This window comes from Trematomus bernacchii, unplaced genomic scaffold, assembly GCF_902827165.1.
Source record: "Trematomus bernacchii unplaced genomic scaffold, fTreBer1.1, whole genome shotgun sequence".
NCBI classification, from domain to species: Eukaryota; Metazoa; Chordata; class Actinopteri; order Perciformes; family Nototheniidae; genus Trematomus; species Trematomus bernacchii.
This window is the reverse complement of record NW_022987477.1, coordinates 7,344,495-7,362,070: the sequence shown is the minus strand read 5'-3', so window position 1 is coordinate 7,362,070 and position 17,576 is coordinate 7,344,495. Positions and strand designations below refer to the sequence as shown.

The 17,576-nt window shown below is 44.2% G+C and overlaps 1 protein-coding gene across 2 annotated transcripts in view; it reads right to left on the bottom strand.

Moving 5' to 3' along the window:
* The window catches only part of gli3 (GLI family zinc finger 3), a 90,242-nt gene that overhangs the window by 5,665 nt on the left and 67,001 nt on the right, over positions 1-17,576 (bottom strand). Inside the window, exons 6-13 of one of the 2 annotated variants that reach the window (XM_034150270.1) lie at positions 14,704-14,865; positions 10,723-10,942; positions 9,053-9,272; positions 7,890-8,003; positions 6,863-7,003; positions 1,190-1,339; positions 933-1,097; positions 558-839 (exon numbers count right to left, since the gene is read on the bottom strand). In XM_034150270.1, the coding sequence (XP_034006161.1) occupies positions 558-839; positions 933-1,097; positions 1,190-1,339; positions 6,863-7,003; positions 7,890-8,003; positions 9,053-9,272; positions 10,723-10,942; positions 14,704-14,865 (1,454 nt within the window). The remainder of the gene's footprint in view (positions 1-557; positions 840-932; positions 1,098-1,189; positions 1,340-6,862; positions 7,004-7,889; positions 8,004-9,052; positions 9,273-10,722; positions 10,943-14,703; positions 14,866-17,576) is intronic. The other variant, XM_034150272.1, reaches the window with a different exon arrangement.

Here is a 17,576-nt window from a genome sequence, read left to right as displayed (position 1 = left end):
TCAGTGCCCACAGAGTTCAGCCCAAAGCATTGGGCATTGCTCAGAAAAATGCATTGCCTTTGGTAAATAACATTGCCAATCTTCAGAGTGATGTAAAATGAGAAGAATCTGTTTTATATGAATGTGAAGGATGAGGGAGACCAACGTAATCACAATTTGACCATGTTTTGGGTGAAAGTCAAGCAGTTGTGATGGGATGAGAAAAGACGATAAACAGGGCGAAAACCACGATGAGCCACGATGGGAAAAAGTGAGACTCACACAGAATACTTTACAAATGCAATGTGAAGGGGATACCTATCTCACCTGATTACCCACTGTCCTTAGAAAGGGAGGTAGAGAAATGCCATAGCATTGGATAGGAAGAAAAATGTTACTCATTAGAAGACTTTAGTGTTAAATGTGCATGCCCCCAATCAAATGTTAAGTCACACAGTCACACTCAGTACTAGGCATTCAAATGTTCTATGTTAAAGTGAAGGAATAAGTTAATCAGAAAAGAATTAAAATAGGATAAGATAAAGGTTTTTCAGCACAATTAATAAAGAAAGTCTTACCATAGGCTTCTCTGTCTTGATAGACTTGACCTGCAGACATTCATCCTGTTTTGAGGTAGCATGGTTGTACTCCCTTTGGTCCGTGTAACCACCCATTTGCCCTGGCGACCGGCCCTGGCTGTTGCCCCCAGGCTCCCGGGGTGGTGGAGGACGCGGGTAATCTCCACGCTGTTTCTTGGTGACGTGCGCCTCCGGTCCGTGCACCGTCTTCACGTGCTTGCGTAAGGAGCTAGGATCCGTGTAGCGTTTGGTGCAGCCTGGGATTTTGCACACATATGGTTTCTAAAAATGAAAGGAGAAAGATGAGCTGTGAGAAACACGTTCATTCAGCAAAGTCAAAGGATCATAACTGGCCTGGATCACGTTTGTCAGTACCTCGTTTGAGTGTGTGCGATTCTGGTGTTTCGCCCGGTCTGAGGCATTGGAAAAGGCCTTGTTGCAGCCTTCGTGTTCACACACATACGGTTTCTCTCCGGTGTGCGAGCGTAAGTGAGTTTTAAGGTTTTCCAGACGGGAGTAGGCCTTGGCACAGCCCTCAAACTGCAGAAAAGAGAAACAAGGGGGCATCACTCATACAGCCTGAATCTTGTGTTACCAGGTAGCTTTTCAGAAAATAACGAAAGGTTTCTTACCGTGCACTTGTGGGGTTTTTCCCCAGTATGCCTGCGCATGTGGACCACCAGCATGTACTGCGCCTTGAAGGGCTTCTGCTCTCGAGAACATTCCTCCCACCGACACACAAACTCCTTCTTCTCCCCATGGATGTGGTCATTGTTGATGTGCTACAAAAGATGGTGAGATAAACTTTAACCAAACATCAATCATTGGATTATTATAAGCTCTATTAAGTGCAATGTCATTTTGCATTGAATTGATTCGTTGTTTAGCTTGAGGTGTTTTTGCTCTGCAGCAAATATGACATTTCCTTTTCTGTTTTCCATTTCATTTCTCTTAAAACCCTTTTCCATTATTTTCCATCAGTGTTAAAATCAGCACAAACACAGGGGGAAAAGTCAGTCTTGTGAGTCTCAGTGTCCAATCTGAACAGGATTTTCAAATAAAACCCTGTCACTTCACATCACAGTGGGCCCTCGCCCCTTCATGACAAGTGCTGACAGTTGTGCTGCCGTGGCAACTTCCAATCTGAAGGCTTAGGAAGGAGGGAGAGGTGGGAGGGAGGTGAGGAGATATCAAGGGGGAGAAATCAAAAGTTCAGTCAAGGCATCTGAAATGTTAGGGCTTTACAACTCCAGCCAAGCATTATATCTGTGAGCACCACCTTTCTCTTACTCCGTCCCCTCCTCTCTTCCTTTTTTTCAGTTTTTCTTCTTCTCTTCTTACTAACTGTCTCGTAAAACTGGGTAAGTGGTGGATGTTCCAAAGGAATGAAGGAGGTGAGGATGGGGGGGAAAGTCACGCAGACCCTCTGGGGACAAAGTCAACATCTGGCTGTTTTTCAGAGTCAACACTGTTGTAGCCTTTCAGGGAGCAATTTAAACCCAGGGATACAGACACAATATCCTGACCAAAGAAAATGGCATTATTACATTCCTGAGCAGCGGAGAAGAGCCTTTTTACCTTGGGGGTGAATGGAGAAGGACAGAGGGAAAAAGAAAAAATGGGGGGGGGATAAATAGAGACTTGACTTTGAATGCTCTAAATGTCTGGGGAAAACGCTTTCTTTGAGCACTTACTCGCAGAATTGCTATAAAACATGCAGGACCAAAGCAAAATAAAGAATCCAGGGTCAGTTCCCCTCTAGGCATGACAAGGCTCTGACAATGGCATCTTTGTTCCTCCCCTGCGCCCTTCCCACTGGCCAGATCATGACCCCACATATAACTATAACCATGACATCCACCAGAAACCGCCCTATTTCCAATCTTTCTTCAAGGCATTTTGACCCTAAGCATGCCACTGCACTCCCTTCCCAGTAATACTGAAGGGGGAGTATCGACAAATGAGTCAGCGCAGCAACAGCAGTGTGCGACAGCAAAAGCAAAGAGTAAAATGACACTAAAATATCTGCAAAGGACCTCCATTATTCTCGCTTGACACTTTTTAATTCTAAAGTGACAACACAAGACTAATTCCAGGGGAAATGATTGGGGACTGGATGACCACAGACATTAGTGAAGTTTCCCCAAGATTGATCTTCCTCCCCACCTCGGTCCGAGCCTCACAAAACCTTACTCGTCTTCTCTTTTTCTTCCTCTCTGTGAGGGAATCCCTGTGGCAAGCAATCGGTCTGTTGTGAGCAGCATTCAATATCCCCAGGCTGAGAGCGATGGGAGAGCGCCGTGGTGTTGGATCACGCGGGTGGTTGGAACAACACGAGCGCATGCACACACAGATGGATACACACTCGCACTCTGTTTGTACAAATGAAGGAGGTCGCTGACGGGTGTGATGCATGAGGCTCTGAGCTGACAGAGAGGGGGGGACAGACAGCACGGGGAGAGGGGCCGCCGAGAAACCTAATGGCATGATCTAATAGCAATTCTTATTGAATCAATAATCTCCATGCTGAGCAGACAGGCCGCGTTGGCCGGCTAAATCGACAAACAGGTGCTGATAGCAGCGGAGAGGCAGGTTATTCATCTTCCCCCTGCCAGCTTATCGGCCAACAACTGTACAAACGCCGCCAAGATGGATTTAGGAGGGAGTCGCACGACAGGGAGCGCCGGGGACACGGACACAGGGGACACTGAGGCCGTGTGACGTATGAGAGCCACACACACACACACACACACACAGGTGCAGGGACTGTTTTCTTGGTCCCGGTGCTTGGGTAGAAACATCCAAAAAAACACCAAAACAATTCCCACTTGGATTTTTTTGTCTTCAGAAAAGACTCAAAGTATATGGTTTAAAAATGTGTCATTCTATACTATTCTAAAAAACATGCATCCCTACAACTTTAATAATAGACTGTAACACACAGAATCCTATCTTTTTTTGTGTGCTATTTCTCAGCATTTGCCCATTTCAGTATCAATCTCCATGACTCCTTATCAAACTCTCTCTGGGACATAGCCCTCATGCATTAGAATGCAAGCGTGCATGAAAAGAGGGCCTGTTTACAAGGCAATTTCACTAAGCTGTGGGACCCGCAACACCGTTTAGCTTTATCAAACAGTGCCTAATAAATCATATGCTCTTTTGTGATGTCAGTTGCTGAAGTGCTTTGTGTAAAGAGAGGGAAAAAAAGAGCATGAAAAAGGCAAAGAAGGGAGGGAAGGAGGAGGGAGGAAGTAAAAGGGGGAGAAATTGAGGGAAGGAGGGAGGATGAGAGTAAGTGAGTGAGCGGGCAGGGGGCAGGGAGCTAGAATTGGCATGTGTAATTCAGCACAGTCTTTTCATCTTAGAGTAAGATATTCTTGACAGATAAGGGGCCTAATCCTTCTCCTGATCAAAAAAAATCTGCATTTTGCCAATTAAAAGCCTGCGCCAGCAGCCAGGGGGGGGGGGGGCTGCCTTCAGACTGCGCCCGCTTTTATCTCGCTTTAACACCGGGGAGGCGCACAGCAGCCGCCTCCACAAGGCTGCACACAGGCAGAGCCCGCTCCCCATCTGAGAACAAGGACATCGCATCGCCACCTATGTAGATGACCTGGAACAGAATGGTAGACTGTGGGGGGGGGGGGAAAGACCTGATGAGCTCTGAGAACACACACATGCAGACCACCATCAGACACCACTCATATAAAGTCTGAAACATCCCCAAACATCTGTATGATAGCAGGCCTACAGGAGAATCCACTAAAAGAAGAAAAACAAAGATCAAGTGTAATTCACCCTAGGTCAAATACATTTTAAAAAGGCAGGATATTCGCATAAATGTTTACTTTTAAAAAGAAGCTGAAGAATACTAAATTAAGATGATTCATCTTGCATAACACCACACTCAGTGTTTGCAAAATCCTTAAGTCTATAGCCACAATTTAGTTTTACAAAATGCTTTTCCTTACAGAGAAAAATATTGCTTACATATATTGTATTTGTACAAGGGAACTAAAACCGCAAAGCTCTGTTTTAGATTCCTCCATGTCAAAGTATTAGTAATAATAAAATAGTGTTGGGCAAGGCCATATTAGGGCATTATGAAGTGTTGGGTTGGCATCTCCGGCAACTAAACTGAGCCCCACTTCAAGAGAGACATTAAAGAAGCCACCAGGCCTTATCTTTAAAAGTACTCGCTTCAAGCGGTAAAGAGGGGAGGGACAGAAAATGAAAGAGAAAATGTGAGCGGGAGAGGTTCATGCCCAAAAATGGGGAAGCAAAATAATGTGTCGCTGATGCCGAGAGGGAGATGGAGAGGTATAGAGAGTTGAAATGTAATAAATGAAATAAATACAGCAAACTAAAATTGACACCCGCCTCGCTTTTGCTGACTGGGTAGGCCAGATAAGTGAGCTAAATTGCACAGATCTGATGTTTATCTTATCGGCTGCACCGAGAGTGCTTAAACGCAGATGATAAAGGAACGCCGTGGCGTGTCATGTTGAGAGCATGCTTGAGAGTGTAAAAATATGCATGGAGAGCGCGGCAGGAGTGCTTTTGAACAAGGTGGAGAGCAACAAGGGTGGTGGGAAGGCTTAATTCTAAAATTAGGCCAACCACAAAGGAAAGGGGATATTTGAATCAGTGCAGCAGTTACTTTAAATACTTTAAAAACATTTAACACAGCAGTCAAATCTTTAAAAACATTAGATATGTTAAAACTTTGTGCAAACGCTGGTGGTTCAATTAGTTTTAGTTTTTTTTATCATGTTTTTTTCCCCCGAAGCCATTTCAGAAGACAAGTACAAGGGGGAAGGGACGCTCCATTGTTTGGCTATATGGAAATCCCCCCACCCCCAAACCCCTCCCAGTGTGTGAGAAGAGACACTGTGGTCCAAATACTGTACTTATCCTATTACTGAGGGGGGTGGGGGTGTGGAGAGATAAGAGCGTTTTCTCTCGTCCGCTCTGCTGAATTAGAGGGCACGGATTCTGTAGGCGAAGACTTTTATTGGCATCTCTCTGCATATCTGCATGTGCATAGAAAATGAGAAATAAAATGCAATATCAGAAAGTCAAATGGAAAAAAAAAACAATTCTCAGATGGAGGAAATGGAAAACTAATAAGGATTTTGTAAGTGTCTGTCTACACGGGAATCTGATAATAAGGGCAGCTTGGCAAGGTTAGGCTGGATAGTATTTGTGGAGAGATGAGAGAACATTGTTTTGCTCAGATGGCCACCTGGTGTGACTACAGTAGGGGGAGCAAGCTTTTCCTCCATTAAGAAGCCATCCTCCCTTCCTCTCCCACCACCTTAACTCATCCCGCTCCCTGAAACAGGGGCAAGAAGTTGTCAAGATTCTCAACCTTTGAGCCGAGCCCTTCAAACACGGGAGGCAGCCCATTCCGCGCTGAGGATATCAATTATAGATAGGGGTTACCACCGCGGCTGAGGATTGCAATGTCAAGACGGCAAATAGACAGCTGTGGAGAGCTGAGGATCTTTCTATCAGATGTGTGCTGATGTGTGTTTCACATGTGTGTGCGTGCCTTGTTCACAGCATCATATTGGTTTATTTTCAACTCCAACTTCAGTCTGCCCCTGTGAGTGCTTCACAAGCCAAGGGAGAGTTGCAGAGCTAAGTAGAGGGGGTGGCGCGACCCATAATGTCATTAATATTTAGCTTAGCATTGAACCCTCTGGCGCACTGTGATGAGAGGTCATCCATTTCCTGGGCTGTGTGAGAGTTCTGATAACAGGCAGGAGGAAGGTCGGTCCAGTGTTGTACACAAAGCTCACATCCTGACTCTGGGAGGCTTAACCCGCCAAATCACTTAGCAACGTTCAGCTGTGAGATGTGCTCTCCAGCTTCTGAGTCCATTACCACAGTCCCTGGATCCAATCAGGAATCCGGCAGCAGTATCAGTCAATGCCTGCAGCACTGACTCTTTCTGTAGGGTGCTGCAGCACAGACGCACAGGCAGGGGTTGTGGCCTGATAGGAGGCATTGTGCACAAAAGCACAGCTGCAGTACATGTAGCTGAGATCCACTGAGCTTGAGGATAGAAACACTGAAAACTCTCACAGCGCAGAGACATTGTAGTTTTTTATTTTGAGCCAAACCGTGAATGCTTCATTTTCATTTGTTAACACCCTGTTATGTTTTCCTGAAAGAAACATTAGTCCCGGAGAACAACTGGGGCTAAGTGAACACTTCTCTGCCCACAGGAAGGGATGGATTATGATACAAAATATCTTTTAAACAGCACATTTACATTCTTTTAAATCAGCGCTACTCACTTGTACTAGCTGCTCCTGCGTGTCAAACTCGCGGCAACAGTTCTCCCAGTGGCAGTTTGTCTCATAAACCAGCTCTGGCTCCTGTTTGCTTTCATCCTTGTCCCCTTCCTCTTTCACCAGGGTCATCCCATCCGGATGGTCCTGAGGAAAAAAATATACAATATTTTAGTTCAACGACTAAGCACAGCGTTTTGTAAATACTGAAAAAACGACTGGAACTGCCTTCCTCCACCCAATATCAGTCCATCTCAATTTGTCATGAAAGTATATTTCTTTTATGGCCTTTCTGGTTTACATCTTAGGCCCAGCCAAAAATGATTTGGTCACAGGTCTCAGCCACAGTGCCCCTGTTAGTCTGGCCTTGTCTGGCTGCCGTGAAGAAAAGTGTGGAGAGGAAATGTAGCGCTGAAAGCCCCGCTCTGTGTTTGGGGGTTGTTATACGACAGGACTGGGGTAAGTATTTGAGGAATCTAACCCCCTTTTCCTGCTAGAGGTTGCTCTATTAGCCCAGACATATTTCACTGTCACAGTTAGGAGGCTGAGTGGAGCAGAGTCTGCACCCCAGGCTGAATCTGCTGCTGGCTGAATATCGACTCTAATAAGGTTTTTTTCCTGCAGATGCAAACATTAACTGTTATCACATTTCTCTTTCATTTCTCCAGGCACTTAAAATGTTGATTAAACAAAAACAATTTCCTTCTGGTCTCCCAGAGATCAATGAATTGTTTTTGCTTCGGAAACAGCGGGTGATCAGAGCAGAGTGGGAAACACCAAGAAACAGCCAAATGAAGGTAAATAAATTAAAACTGTGTCTGTAAGCGTGTGTATTGTTGCGGCAGATGACCGACTATTATGTGGGCGTCGTATTGTAGTGGAAAAATCTAAAAATAAAAACTTGGCTGGATGCTAGGATTTACCATCATAATTGTTTGCCAGAATGTGGATAGCTTTGTCAGATAGCTGAAGAGAATCCTATGGACCCAGTGAGTTCAAATATATGTTTATATTAATGATGGACAATCCTCACCTGTACGCTCAGGGCGCCTGGGCTCGGCATCTCTTCCTCTGGTTTCATTTTGGAGCGTTTGTGGTGCATTGGGTCCCCTGTGCTGCTCACTGCAGATTCACTTGTTGGTTTGATCTGTTAAAAGAAGAGATATTTCATCATGTTGAGGTTCCTATGACATGGATTTGACTGTATATATGATTCAATCGCGGCGTTTACTAATATTTCTTATGTTATTCTCTATAGAATAATAAAAAATGCATGTGCTGCTTATAAGTCGATTAATCATTGAGTTAATCAAGCAGAATAAAAACAACTGTGGTTAAACTGTAATGATTTCTGTATACTCGGTCTCAGGCAATAGCTTTTTACTTTGCAGATGAAAAACTATGCAATTGACTGTTTCACATTAGCTCCTATAATCACTGCAATTAAAACAAACTCATGGGCCAATTCAATGAGCCATTCACTGAGCCAATGGATGACCTGAGTTTGGCCCTGGCTTAAATTCACCCTTGGGGGAATTCTTGTTACATGCCAAGCTCACAAGAATAAAAGAACAAACAAGAAGGTCCTGTGTGCTTTTTTCCACAGGCCTCTCAGAGTTGTAGTGTTTCTGTCAGTCTCTGTACACTATCTTCGCTCAAATATATGAGATTCAGCATTGGCCCCGAAGCAATATTCTGTTCATTCAGGAGACGGAAAAGGCAATTTTGGTGTACCTAATTTGAATGAGGCCTCATTTGTGATAACACAAAATTCGAGGGATAGGAAGCAGCAGGGAGGACGCTAATAAACATTGAATATTTACTTCAAATGTGGGCCCGCACATAAAGTGAAGGTTGAGGATGGCGAGAAAGAGCCCCTTTGGATCCATCCATCCATGTCAATATTCCCTCTCTATATCCTTGTTCTCTCTCGAGTGATTAATGGAGTCAGCAGTGGGATTCTATGCTAACAAGCCCCTTGTTGTTTGCTGCAGGCACGTTCTGGGCTGTGAGCGGCAGTCTTAAAACAAGAGACAACACAAGTAGGAGGAAACTCCCAGGAGATGGGTGCGTGGAGGGGGGGTCCTGCCTGTACCATGTGAGCTTTTTTCGTTTCACTGAAATGTAGCTGGCATGTGACGCCGCTATCTATTACCCGTGATGATGAATCGCACAGGCGCCTGCTGCCGCTCTCACCTGTGAGGAGTCGTTGGAGAGGACTGAGCGCTCGCTCGCGCTGAGCCCTGGGGGGGGGATGCCGGGGATGGGCCTCTGGGTGGCGAAGGCCGGCGACGGGTGGATAAGAGGCGGGCTGTGGCCGAAAGCAGAGCCCACAAGCCCCGGCTGACGGCCCATCAGCTGCTGGTGCACGTGCAACGCCACCGGGGATGGAGGGTAGGCGAAGCTTAATGCCGGGCTGAGGGAGCAGAAAGGGAAACAAAACATAAAATAAACGACAACTTCAAAAATGAGGCAAAAAGACAGTGAATAAATGGATTGTTCTGGATAGCTTCTTCTCCCTGAGGACAATCTGACAGGAGATGGTGTGGTAATGCTGGAACCACGGGGCTGCAGGCAGAACCCTGCCAATGAATGTTCAGCTTGTTAACACACAGTGAATTATCATGTGGTCTGTGTAAGGCAGTATGTCATTCTTCCACTGGGCAAAATGATACAGATGATAAACAATCTGGAGTGTGTTGAATAGCCATGTAAATAAAGCCAAATTATTTGCCTTAACCTGAACTAACTTTGTTTATCCTCACAATCCCAGAAGCCACCTCTGGGGTGTGTGTAACCACAGGTGAACCAGCAGATAAATAGAACTGTGTCCGGCCTCCATTCATCCTGAGCCCTGACGCCTCGCTCTCACTGCGGCCCATATGTCTGCTGATCTTATTACGAGCCGAGTGGAAATCAATGGTCCGAGACACATTTGGGGGCCCATCCGCTTGTCATATCACTCATCAGTCTGTTGGCCCTGGCTATTTGGGTCCTGTCACTGGGACAGTGGCTGAGCGCGCAGCATGATTGATCAGCCTCTTCTTACAGATCGCTGATCAATGGCTGTGGGTGGGGCCATGGATCTTTTCTTTCCCCTTCTCTTTTCTTTTCTTTTGCTTCCCGTTGCTGGTACCGGGCCGTGATGTATGTGAGGTTTCCATGAGGTGTACCTGATGACTGACACCAGCCGCCGGGGAGGCAGGCTGACTGGCTGGCTGGGAGATCGTCACCCACATGGGGCATTGACATGGACGATAGGCTACACACACTTTAATTCACTCCACCACACACTTTCTTTCTCATTTCTAATATTATGTTGCCATGTGTGCTGCATGAAAAATACAAATCAATGATATTAGAAAACCATCTCCACCATCATTCCCCCAGGGAGGTGCTGCTGTCTGATCTATCATTGGCACATGTTGGTCCCCAAATGACCACCTTGAGAGAAGCACAGTCAATAAAAGCTCCTGAAAGACATCCTGACAGGATAAGTTGGTTTTTTCTAACTTTAAAGGGCTAATCTAGGGCTTTTGTATGAACTCCCATAACATATGGGGACTAATAATAGAATATTGAGAATCAGTACAACAAAAAGATGCCGTTTTAGCCTGGCTTGTTTGCAATATGCTAAAATACCCTGAGTTTTATTCAATAGTGTGGGTCAAGCTCTGGCATCACTAGATCCTACATTTCCCATAATGCAAATTGATTGTGTGTTATATTACATCCCCCAAGCTCTTACACTTTAAGTTTGTAATGCAGGCTTTATGTCAAAGTTAAAGCACAATCTGAAATAAATAATAACCAAAAAGGATATAAGAAATGAATAATTGACACAGGACCATTTTTCTTTCAGCTACCTGATGGCTCCCGCAGAGAGGTGACCGTAGGAGCCGCTGGTGGACGAGCTGGAGCGGGAGTTGTTGAGCATGGTGACGAGAGAGTTGGGGGAGTGGCGGATTCTCGTCTGCAGGTCGAAGCTGTGCTCAGAGAGGGGGGAGATGGGCAGGGGGCGCTTCCTGTTCGGCCGCGTTGGCAGCCTCGGGCTAGGGAATCGAGAATCTGCAGAGAGGAGGAGATCTGAGTAAGGTAAAGGAAAAAAAAATACAAGGTTAAATTGAACTTTACAACTGTGCTCCTTCATTCAAAGTTTCTCTGAGGAGCGTCAGATAAATTCATTGGTAACAATCCCCAAAACATTGGTTTGCTGCTTTATACGTTTGACTTCATCCTAACCTAATCTAACCCTAACAGATGACATTTCTGTCAATCATCACACAAAAGGATCATCTGAATGAGTGTTCAGCTGTCACTTGATGCACTGCTTGCATTTCATCCATGAGAAAACATGTCTTTTATGTTGGAGAAATGCTCCGACTGTGTATGGTAATATTTAATCAAGTCCAATTTGACTCGTTATTCAAATGCAATCAATGTTGACTGGAAATACTAAAAAGGGGTTTTGAAAAGGTAAAAGGCGGAAACAGCGCAACCATTCTCTCTGCACATACAATGAGCCACGGGTAGAGATTAAAACATGACTTTTGTTGTCTTTTCACATGGAGATGTCACAAACAAGACAGGGAAAAACAGAGGGAGATGGAAGGAGGGGGGGGGGGGAAGCGCTGAGGGGATGTCGTGCTTTGTGCATGAACTGACACAATGACTTTGTGACTCAAGACTTGGAAATAAAACATTTTGAGTTATTTTATAAAAGGCAAACAAAACCAGCTTACGCAGCCCCTATAACCCCCCTCCATATGTACGTCCCCCACAATCCATCCATCTCCCAAACGTAAATGCTCCATCTCTGGTTTGACACATCCAACGATTACAGAGGGCTCCATTCACATGGTAATCAGAGTGTGTGGATGTGAATGTGTGTGTGTGCGTGCCTCTGTGGTGGCGGCGGTGCTGTTCTGGCATACATAGGCCTGAGTTTCGACTACCGCATGAAGCTGTATGGAGTGCACGCCTCCTTTACATTGTCATTGTATGGAAAATCTCTTTTTATGTCTTAGTGAAGGGGGTGTTGTAGAGGAGGCATATGTGTACACATGAAAATCCCTGAGTGCTCACAATTGATAATACAATGTTAGTCATGACGCTGCACGACATGTCTGATTTTACACAGTTTAATTCAGCTTGAACAAAATAGATAGTCCTGCAAAAATATAATTTTGACTAAACTTGACATTTTTTAAACAAGCTAAATAAAGTGAATTATCCTTATTTCCCTACAAGTGAGGGAGCCGAAAAAGCAGGTCCACCATCCCACCACTGCAAAGCCTCATGGGAGTGGTGTTTATTAATGCACAGCCCAAATGATAAATCGGCCAACCGGGGAGACGGAGAGGGGAGCGTCCCGGCTCGTAGCAGGACTGTCCCTCTAATTTCCTCGTGATTTATGGACGGGATGGCTGGTTACGGGCTGCGTCATTAATTCTTGTGGCCAGGGAGGGTTCAGACACGCCGGACTGACAGCGTTGGAAATAAAAGCTGGCTCCAAAACTGGGGTTGAGCCCTCGCCGACACACTTTGGGGCCACCTGAGAGGGACACTATCACAGGGGAGGGCTGAAGTGAAGGGTGGATTTAAGACCGGACGGAATTTCTTTATGCGGAAAACGTACTATAGGAGGGGAACAATCATTCCTGTGAAATTAATATGACAGTAATCCTATTTCTCTACTTAAAGCTGATTTCAAATATAAAGATTATGTGTCACTTTTTGTTTATGGAAGTACATTTTGCTAAACAGATACAATTAGTCTTGGCAGCCTTTTATTACCGCTCCAGGAGTGTAATCAACAATTAAATGGTTTGTTTGTATCAAACAAAACATTCAGTGTTTAAAATGTTACTAAGAATGAACCTATTAATGAAAAAAACAGTGGATAAATAGCAAGGAAATTAAAATGAACTAATGAAAACCAGGAATAAAGACTTTGGTATTGTGATCTATGCGAGCTATGGCACTAATTAGGCAGCAGGAACAGAGACAATAGCCCATTAAAGCACAAATAGGCAGGACAGGCCCATTGTTTCATTAGCACCACTCTCTCTGACGGTAATTACACTGATGTGAAATAGACTAAAATAGCCGCAGTAACGTGGTAGCCCAGATTATCAGCGAAAGCCTCTTGATAGACTCTTTTCTTTGTATGTTTTTTTTCCTGAAATCCGACAAAGCTTTAAAGTGTTAATTTTTCCTCCGTTGGAACACACATTGTTGAAACATGATGAGTTATTACCAGCAATGATCACAGGCATTTTTTTTAAGTGAGGAGCATCGCATCTCCACTTAAATGTGGCCCTAATTGTTTTGTTTCAGTCTATTAATCTTAAAAAGTGACACAGAAGAAAGGATTTCTCCAGTGATGAATGGCGGGACATTCCAATTCCCACTTAATAGCAATTAATTTTCTGATACCCGCACAAGTTTGGCTAGTTTTAATTAGTTTGTTCTGAGGAATGGGGGAACTTCACCCCGGATTTCCATGAAAGCGGCGTCTGCCTGACTAAATACATTCTCATCAAAGGGAGAGGGGTGAGGCTGCCTGACCTTTCTAAGATTCAGTGTGCGTTTAATTTCCTATTTACACTTTAAAATAACTCATTAGCATAAGTCCTCTGCACACAGTCCTGAGCCCAGCACATTAAGACAATGGCTCATTTAAATCATGTCAAAGTCAAGTTGCAGGTTCCTCCTCGCTGTGGTTGAGCTGTAGCTTGATCTATAAATACCACAAAGAAGGTGTATCTTAAAGGTGCATTTCAGAAGTTGAATTCCCACTGGGGCCCCCCCTACTATAATGTGCTGTTATGAACTAAATAATTAAAGGTGTTATCTCAGGAGACATGTCTTTTTACCCGGGCCAAATCTGGTTCAACCATTTTTTAGATGTCTCAGTTAGCTCAAGCTGCTGTTTAAACATTATTTAAATAAACCCCTTGTGTAGTTAGGATATGCTCCAACGTAAATTCCAGTGATTAAGATAGTGTTACATTTAGTGTTGTTTAAAACCACAACACCTACAAATTGATCTGCATATTATTGCTTTATGGAATAAAGAATGAAACAATTACAGATAGCTGCCTGTTACACACACCTCTGTGTGTTCTCTCTCCTCTCCTCTTTCCTGATCTGTCCTGATTTGCACTCAGCCCTTTATTTCCTCAGGTGCTCCTCATCTGCCTTGATTACAAAGTCATGAGGAAGGCTGGGGGGGAAGTAGGATTTATGGAATATTGTTGAGAACTTAACAGTGGTCCTGGATCAGCTCAGCCTGATAAATGGACATTAAAGGTCCCCTAGTATACTGTTTTACTTCAATATATTGTAGGTCTCAGATATATACAAGTGTTTGGCTCGAAATACCAAACAGATCCTGCATTGTAGCATGCCATAAACCCCTCTGTTTCAGCCCTGTTTTAAAAGTGCTGATTCTCTGTCAGTGACTTTAGATGAAAATAAGGAGCCACTCCCCACGCCCCTCTGAGAGATATTTGGTTGAAAAGAACACAATGGTGCTCTAGGAGGAGATTCAGGTGATAAGGTGGGGGGGGTTACCTTGGTTGGTTATTGGCTAATGGTTACACAAGCCAAAAAATCGTTATGACATCATAAAGTGGCCAAAATCTGATCAGCTCATTTTCAGACAGGTTTTTATATAAATGGATCAGGACAAAAAGTGAGCAAATGTTTTTTCCTGAAACGTTCAGAGTCTCTTTACACAGAGGGGACACATGTTTATGTATAAAAGACATGAACAAGTGGATTTTGCATAATAGGGGACCTTTAACTTTTCTACTAGCCATGAAAAATGATTGCTGACTTACTTTCCACTGCCTGCAGGTACTCCATGTGCAGGGCGCTGGCGCTGGTGACGCCCGCTGTGGACGCCACCGAGGGGAGCAGGTCGGTGGCGTAAGGACTGCGGTGGCCGGCGAGCAGGGCCATCTGGTGGTAGTATTCTGCTGTGGTCATACCTGTGTGAGGGGCTGGAGCAGGAGAACAATCGGGTCAGAGAGGAGGAAAACAAGGTAGAAGACAGAGGTATGTGAAGAAAATATGGAGGAAAATGAATGAGGCAGTGATAAAAACACGACAAGGAGAGCACCTGCACCGCATTACAAACCTGCGTTCATTTACATGAGATGATAATCAGCTCAGCAAAACAGTAATGAGTACATTAGCAAACAGCATCAAGTTAAGCAAAACAGCTGCACAGGGAGCATCACCTGAAGTGGAGAGCCTCACTAGGGACCACTGGATGCTTGCTCAGAGATTACAGTGAGTGTGCATTAGTGTTTGATTGATGCAGAGCACAGCATAACCGATCGTCTTACAATACAATTCTTAAACAGCCTTCTTCTTTCTGTTCCTTGATCACTTGGAGAGAGAGTATATATATGTGTGTGGTAAGAGTATGTGGGCTGACACATCTTTTGCCAGCGATGGTGCTCGTGTGTTGTTCACATCAGGGCTGCAGCGTGCAGATATGCAACCTGCTCCTCCACTGTGCTCCCTTAAACTCTATAGAGAAAAACAAAAGGCCTAAATCTACCCGCACGTATCTGCATGCATAAAGATGCGGCAAACGATTCTGCCTCCACTTCTCTCTTCTCCTCAAAATGCCTCTCTTTTTCAAGTCAGTCCCTTAGTTATAGAGTGCTGTAAGTCCTTGAACCGTAGCCTAAAAATAAACATCTGGTGGTGGGCTTCCTTATGCAAATACTCTAAGAAAGAGAGAAGGAAAAGACTAACACTGTGGTTTTGGATGCAAATATAGAATCAGTTCAGACCCACAGAGTGCTTCAGCTCTTCTTTCCCCCCCAACTCAAGACATAAAGAGAAAATAAATAAAAAAACGCTGCATGTGGAGATTTCCTCTTAAGGCTGGCCTGTATGCCGGCAATATGCATCCATGATTGGTTGAATGGATGTAAGAAAAAAATCTAAATTAATTCGATCTGGGTATTATGTCTTCAGTGGAAGGGGGGAGTCTTTTAATTGTCTCTGCTGTTCCGCCTTAGCTTTGCTTTTGCATTCAACCATAATATGGTCCATTCAGTATCCAACATGCACAGAAAAGGGCTTTGCAGAATTTCTAAATCAGAAATGTTGGCATCTGAGATCGATCCTGGGGGCAAAAAGGGGGGGGGGGGGCAGGCTGTCGGTGTGGCACTCAGGCAGAGATGTGCCTCAGGACTGGGTGAGCCACCGGGTGCTCCTTCAGCATTACAATAGGATCAGGGGCAATACCTCTGAACCCCATCTCTCACATAGAAAAGAGGGAAGTATTGTGAAGGAGAAGCAGAATAAAAAGAAAGCAAATGTGTGGCAGCAAAAGGGTGGCACTAAATCCCACCCACTTTAAATCTCCATTAGACTCTGTTAATTAATTCATCATTATTCAAATGTTCATTTTTGCGGGGTAAGAAATGCATAGTGAAGAAGCAGGCTCTCGTAAGCGTGGTGATATACTAACAACACAAAAGCTGATGGGTTAATTAATCAGCGGGTTGATTAAAGGAGTAATTAGGTGCCTCATTCACAATTCACAGCGGAAAGAGGATCATGTGGTAGGTTGGAGAAACTATTTTTGATTGAAGCTAAGACTGGTGCACATTATATTGCGGTAATGGAAGATTGGAGGTTAGAGAGTTTGAGCTTAAGTCTATATTTCCTGATTGTTAGAGTGCAGGAGAGGGGATGAGTGAGACTCTTGGTGTTCACTTAGAGACAGCCTTTAAGCAGACCTGGATGAGAGGAAGTCGAGTGTGCTGGTGTAGAGGAAGTGCCCCGCTATCTGCCGTTTCAGAAATACACTTTAACACAAGGTGGGGAGCTAAAGTGGGGCTCTGCTGCTGAAGTGTGGAAGGGTTGATGGCTATAGACATGAGGGCCACAATCAGGCCATTTCAAGACCTTTAAGGTGAATGTAGATGTTTGGCAAAAAATCTCTCAAATACGATTCGTTTTTATTGTGGTTTCTTACATAATCCAAGATTCATATTTTTTTTCATTCTTGATTATTTTGTATTTGTCTGTTTTTGCAACTAACCACTAAATTATTCATTCTTAAATGTGCTCTAAGAAATAAGAAAATGCCGCTCAGAGTTCAATTTGATGTCTTAATATCATTAGTTTTTGTCTCACCAGCAGTCCATTATTTTAAAGAAAAGAAAATACAATAAAAATAAGCAAATCCTGACATTAGCAAAGCTGGAAATATGTGGGATTTCTTAAAATATTATACAAATATAATTTAACCAGTTCCTCTTATTTAAGCCCTACTAAATACTAAATTCATAGCATTTAGATTGCTAACAACAAGTTGCTAGCACAAAATTAAGTGAGTTTAAGTGTTTCCCTTTTTAACAGTTTTAAAATCTTATTTTCTATCAGTTTCTTTTTTTTATAAAGCCACTGGTTGTGTTGTCTGCTTTAATTGAAGTTCCCTCTTGAGATCTCAGGAAACAAGCGCTCCCTGTAGGACACCATAACACAACGCCCCCCAACCCTCAGCTTGAATCCCCCCCTCCCTCGGTGTGAGCGTTGTAACTGTACGTGACCCTGCCGCTCACTGATGCATCCTCCAGAGGTTCTCTGACATGACTCACAGATCAAAAGGATTAGCCTCATTCCAACCTGCACCCCCACCCACAAGGATGGAGCCACCCTCATATGAGTTCCAGCCACCTCCTCC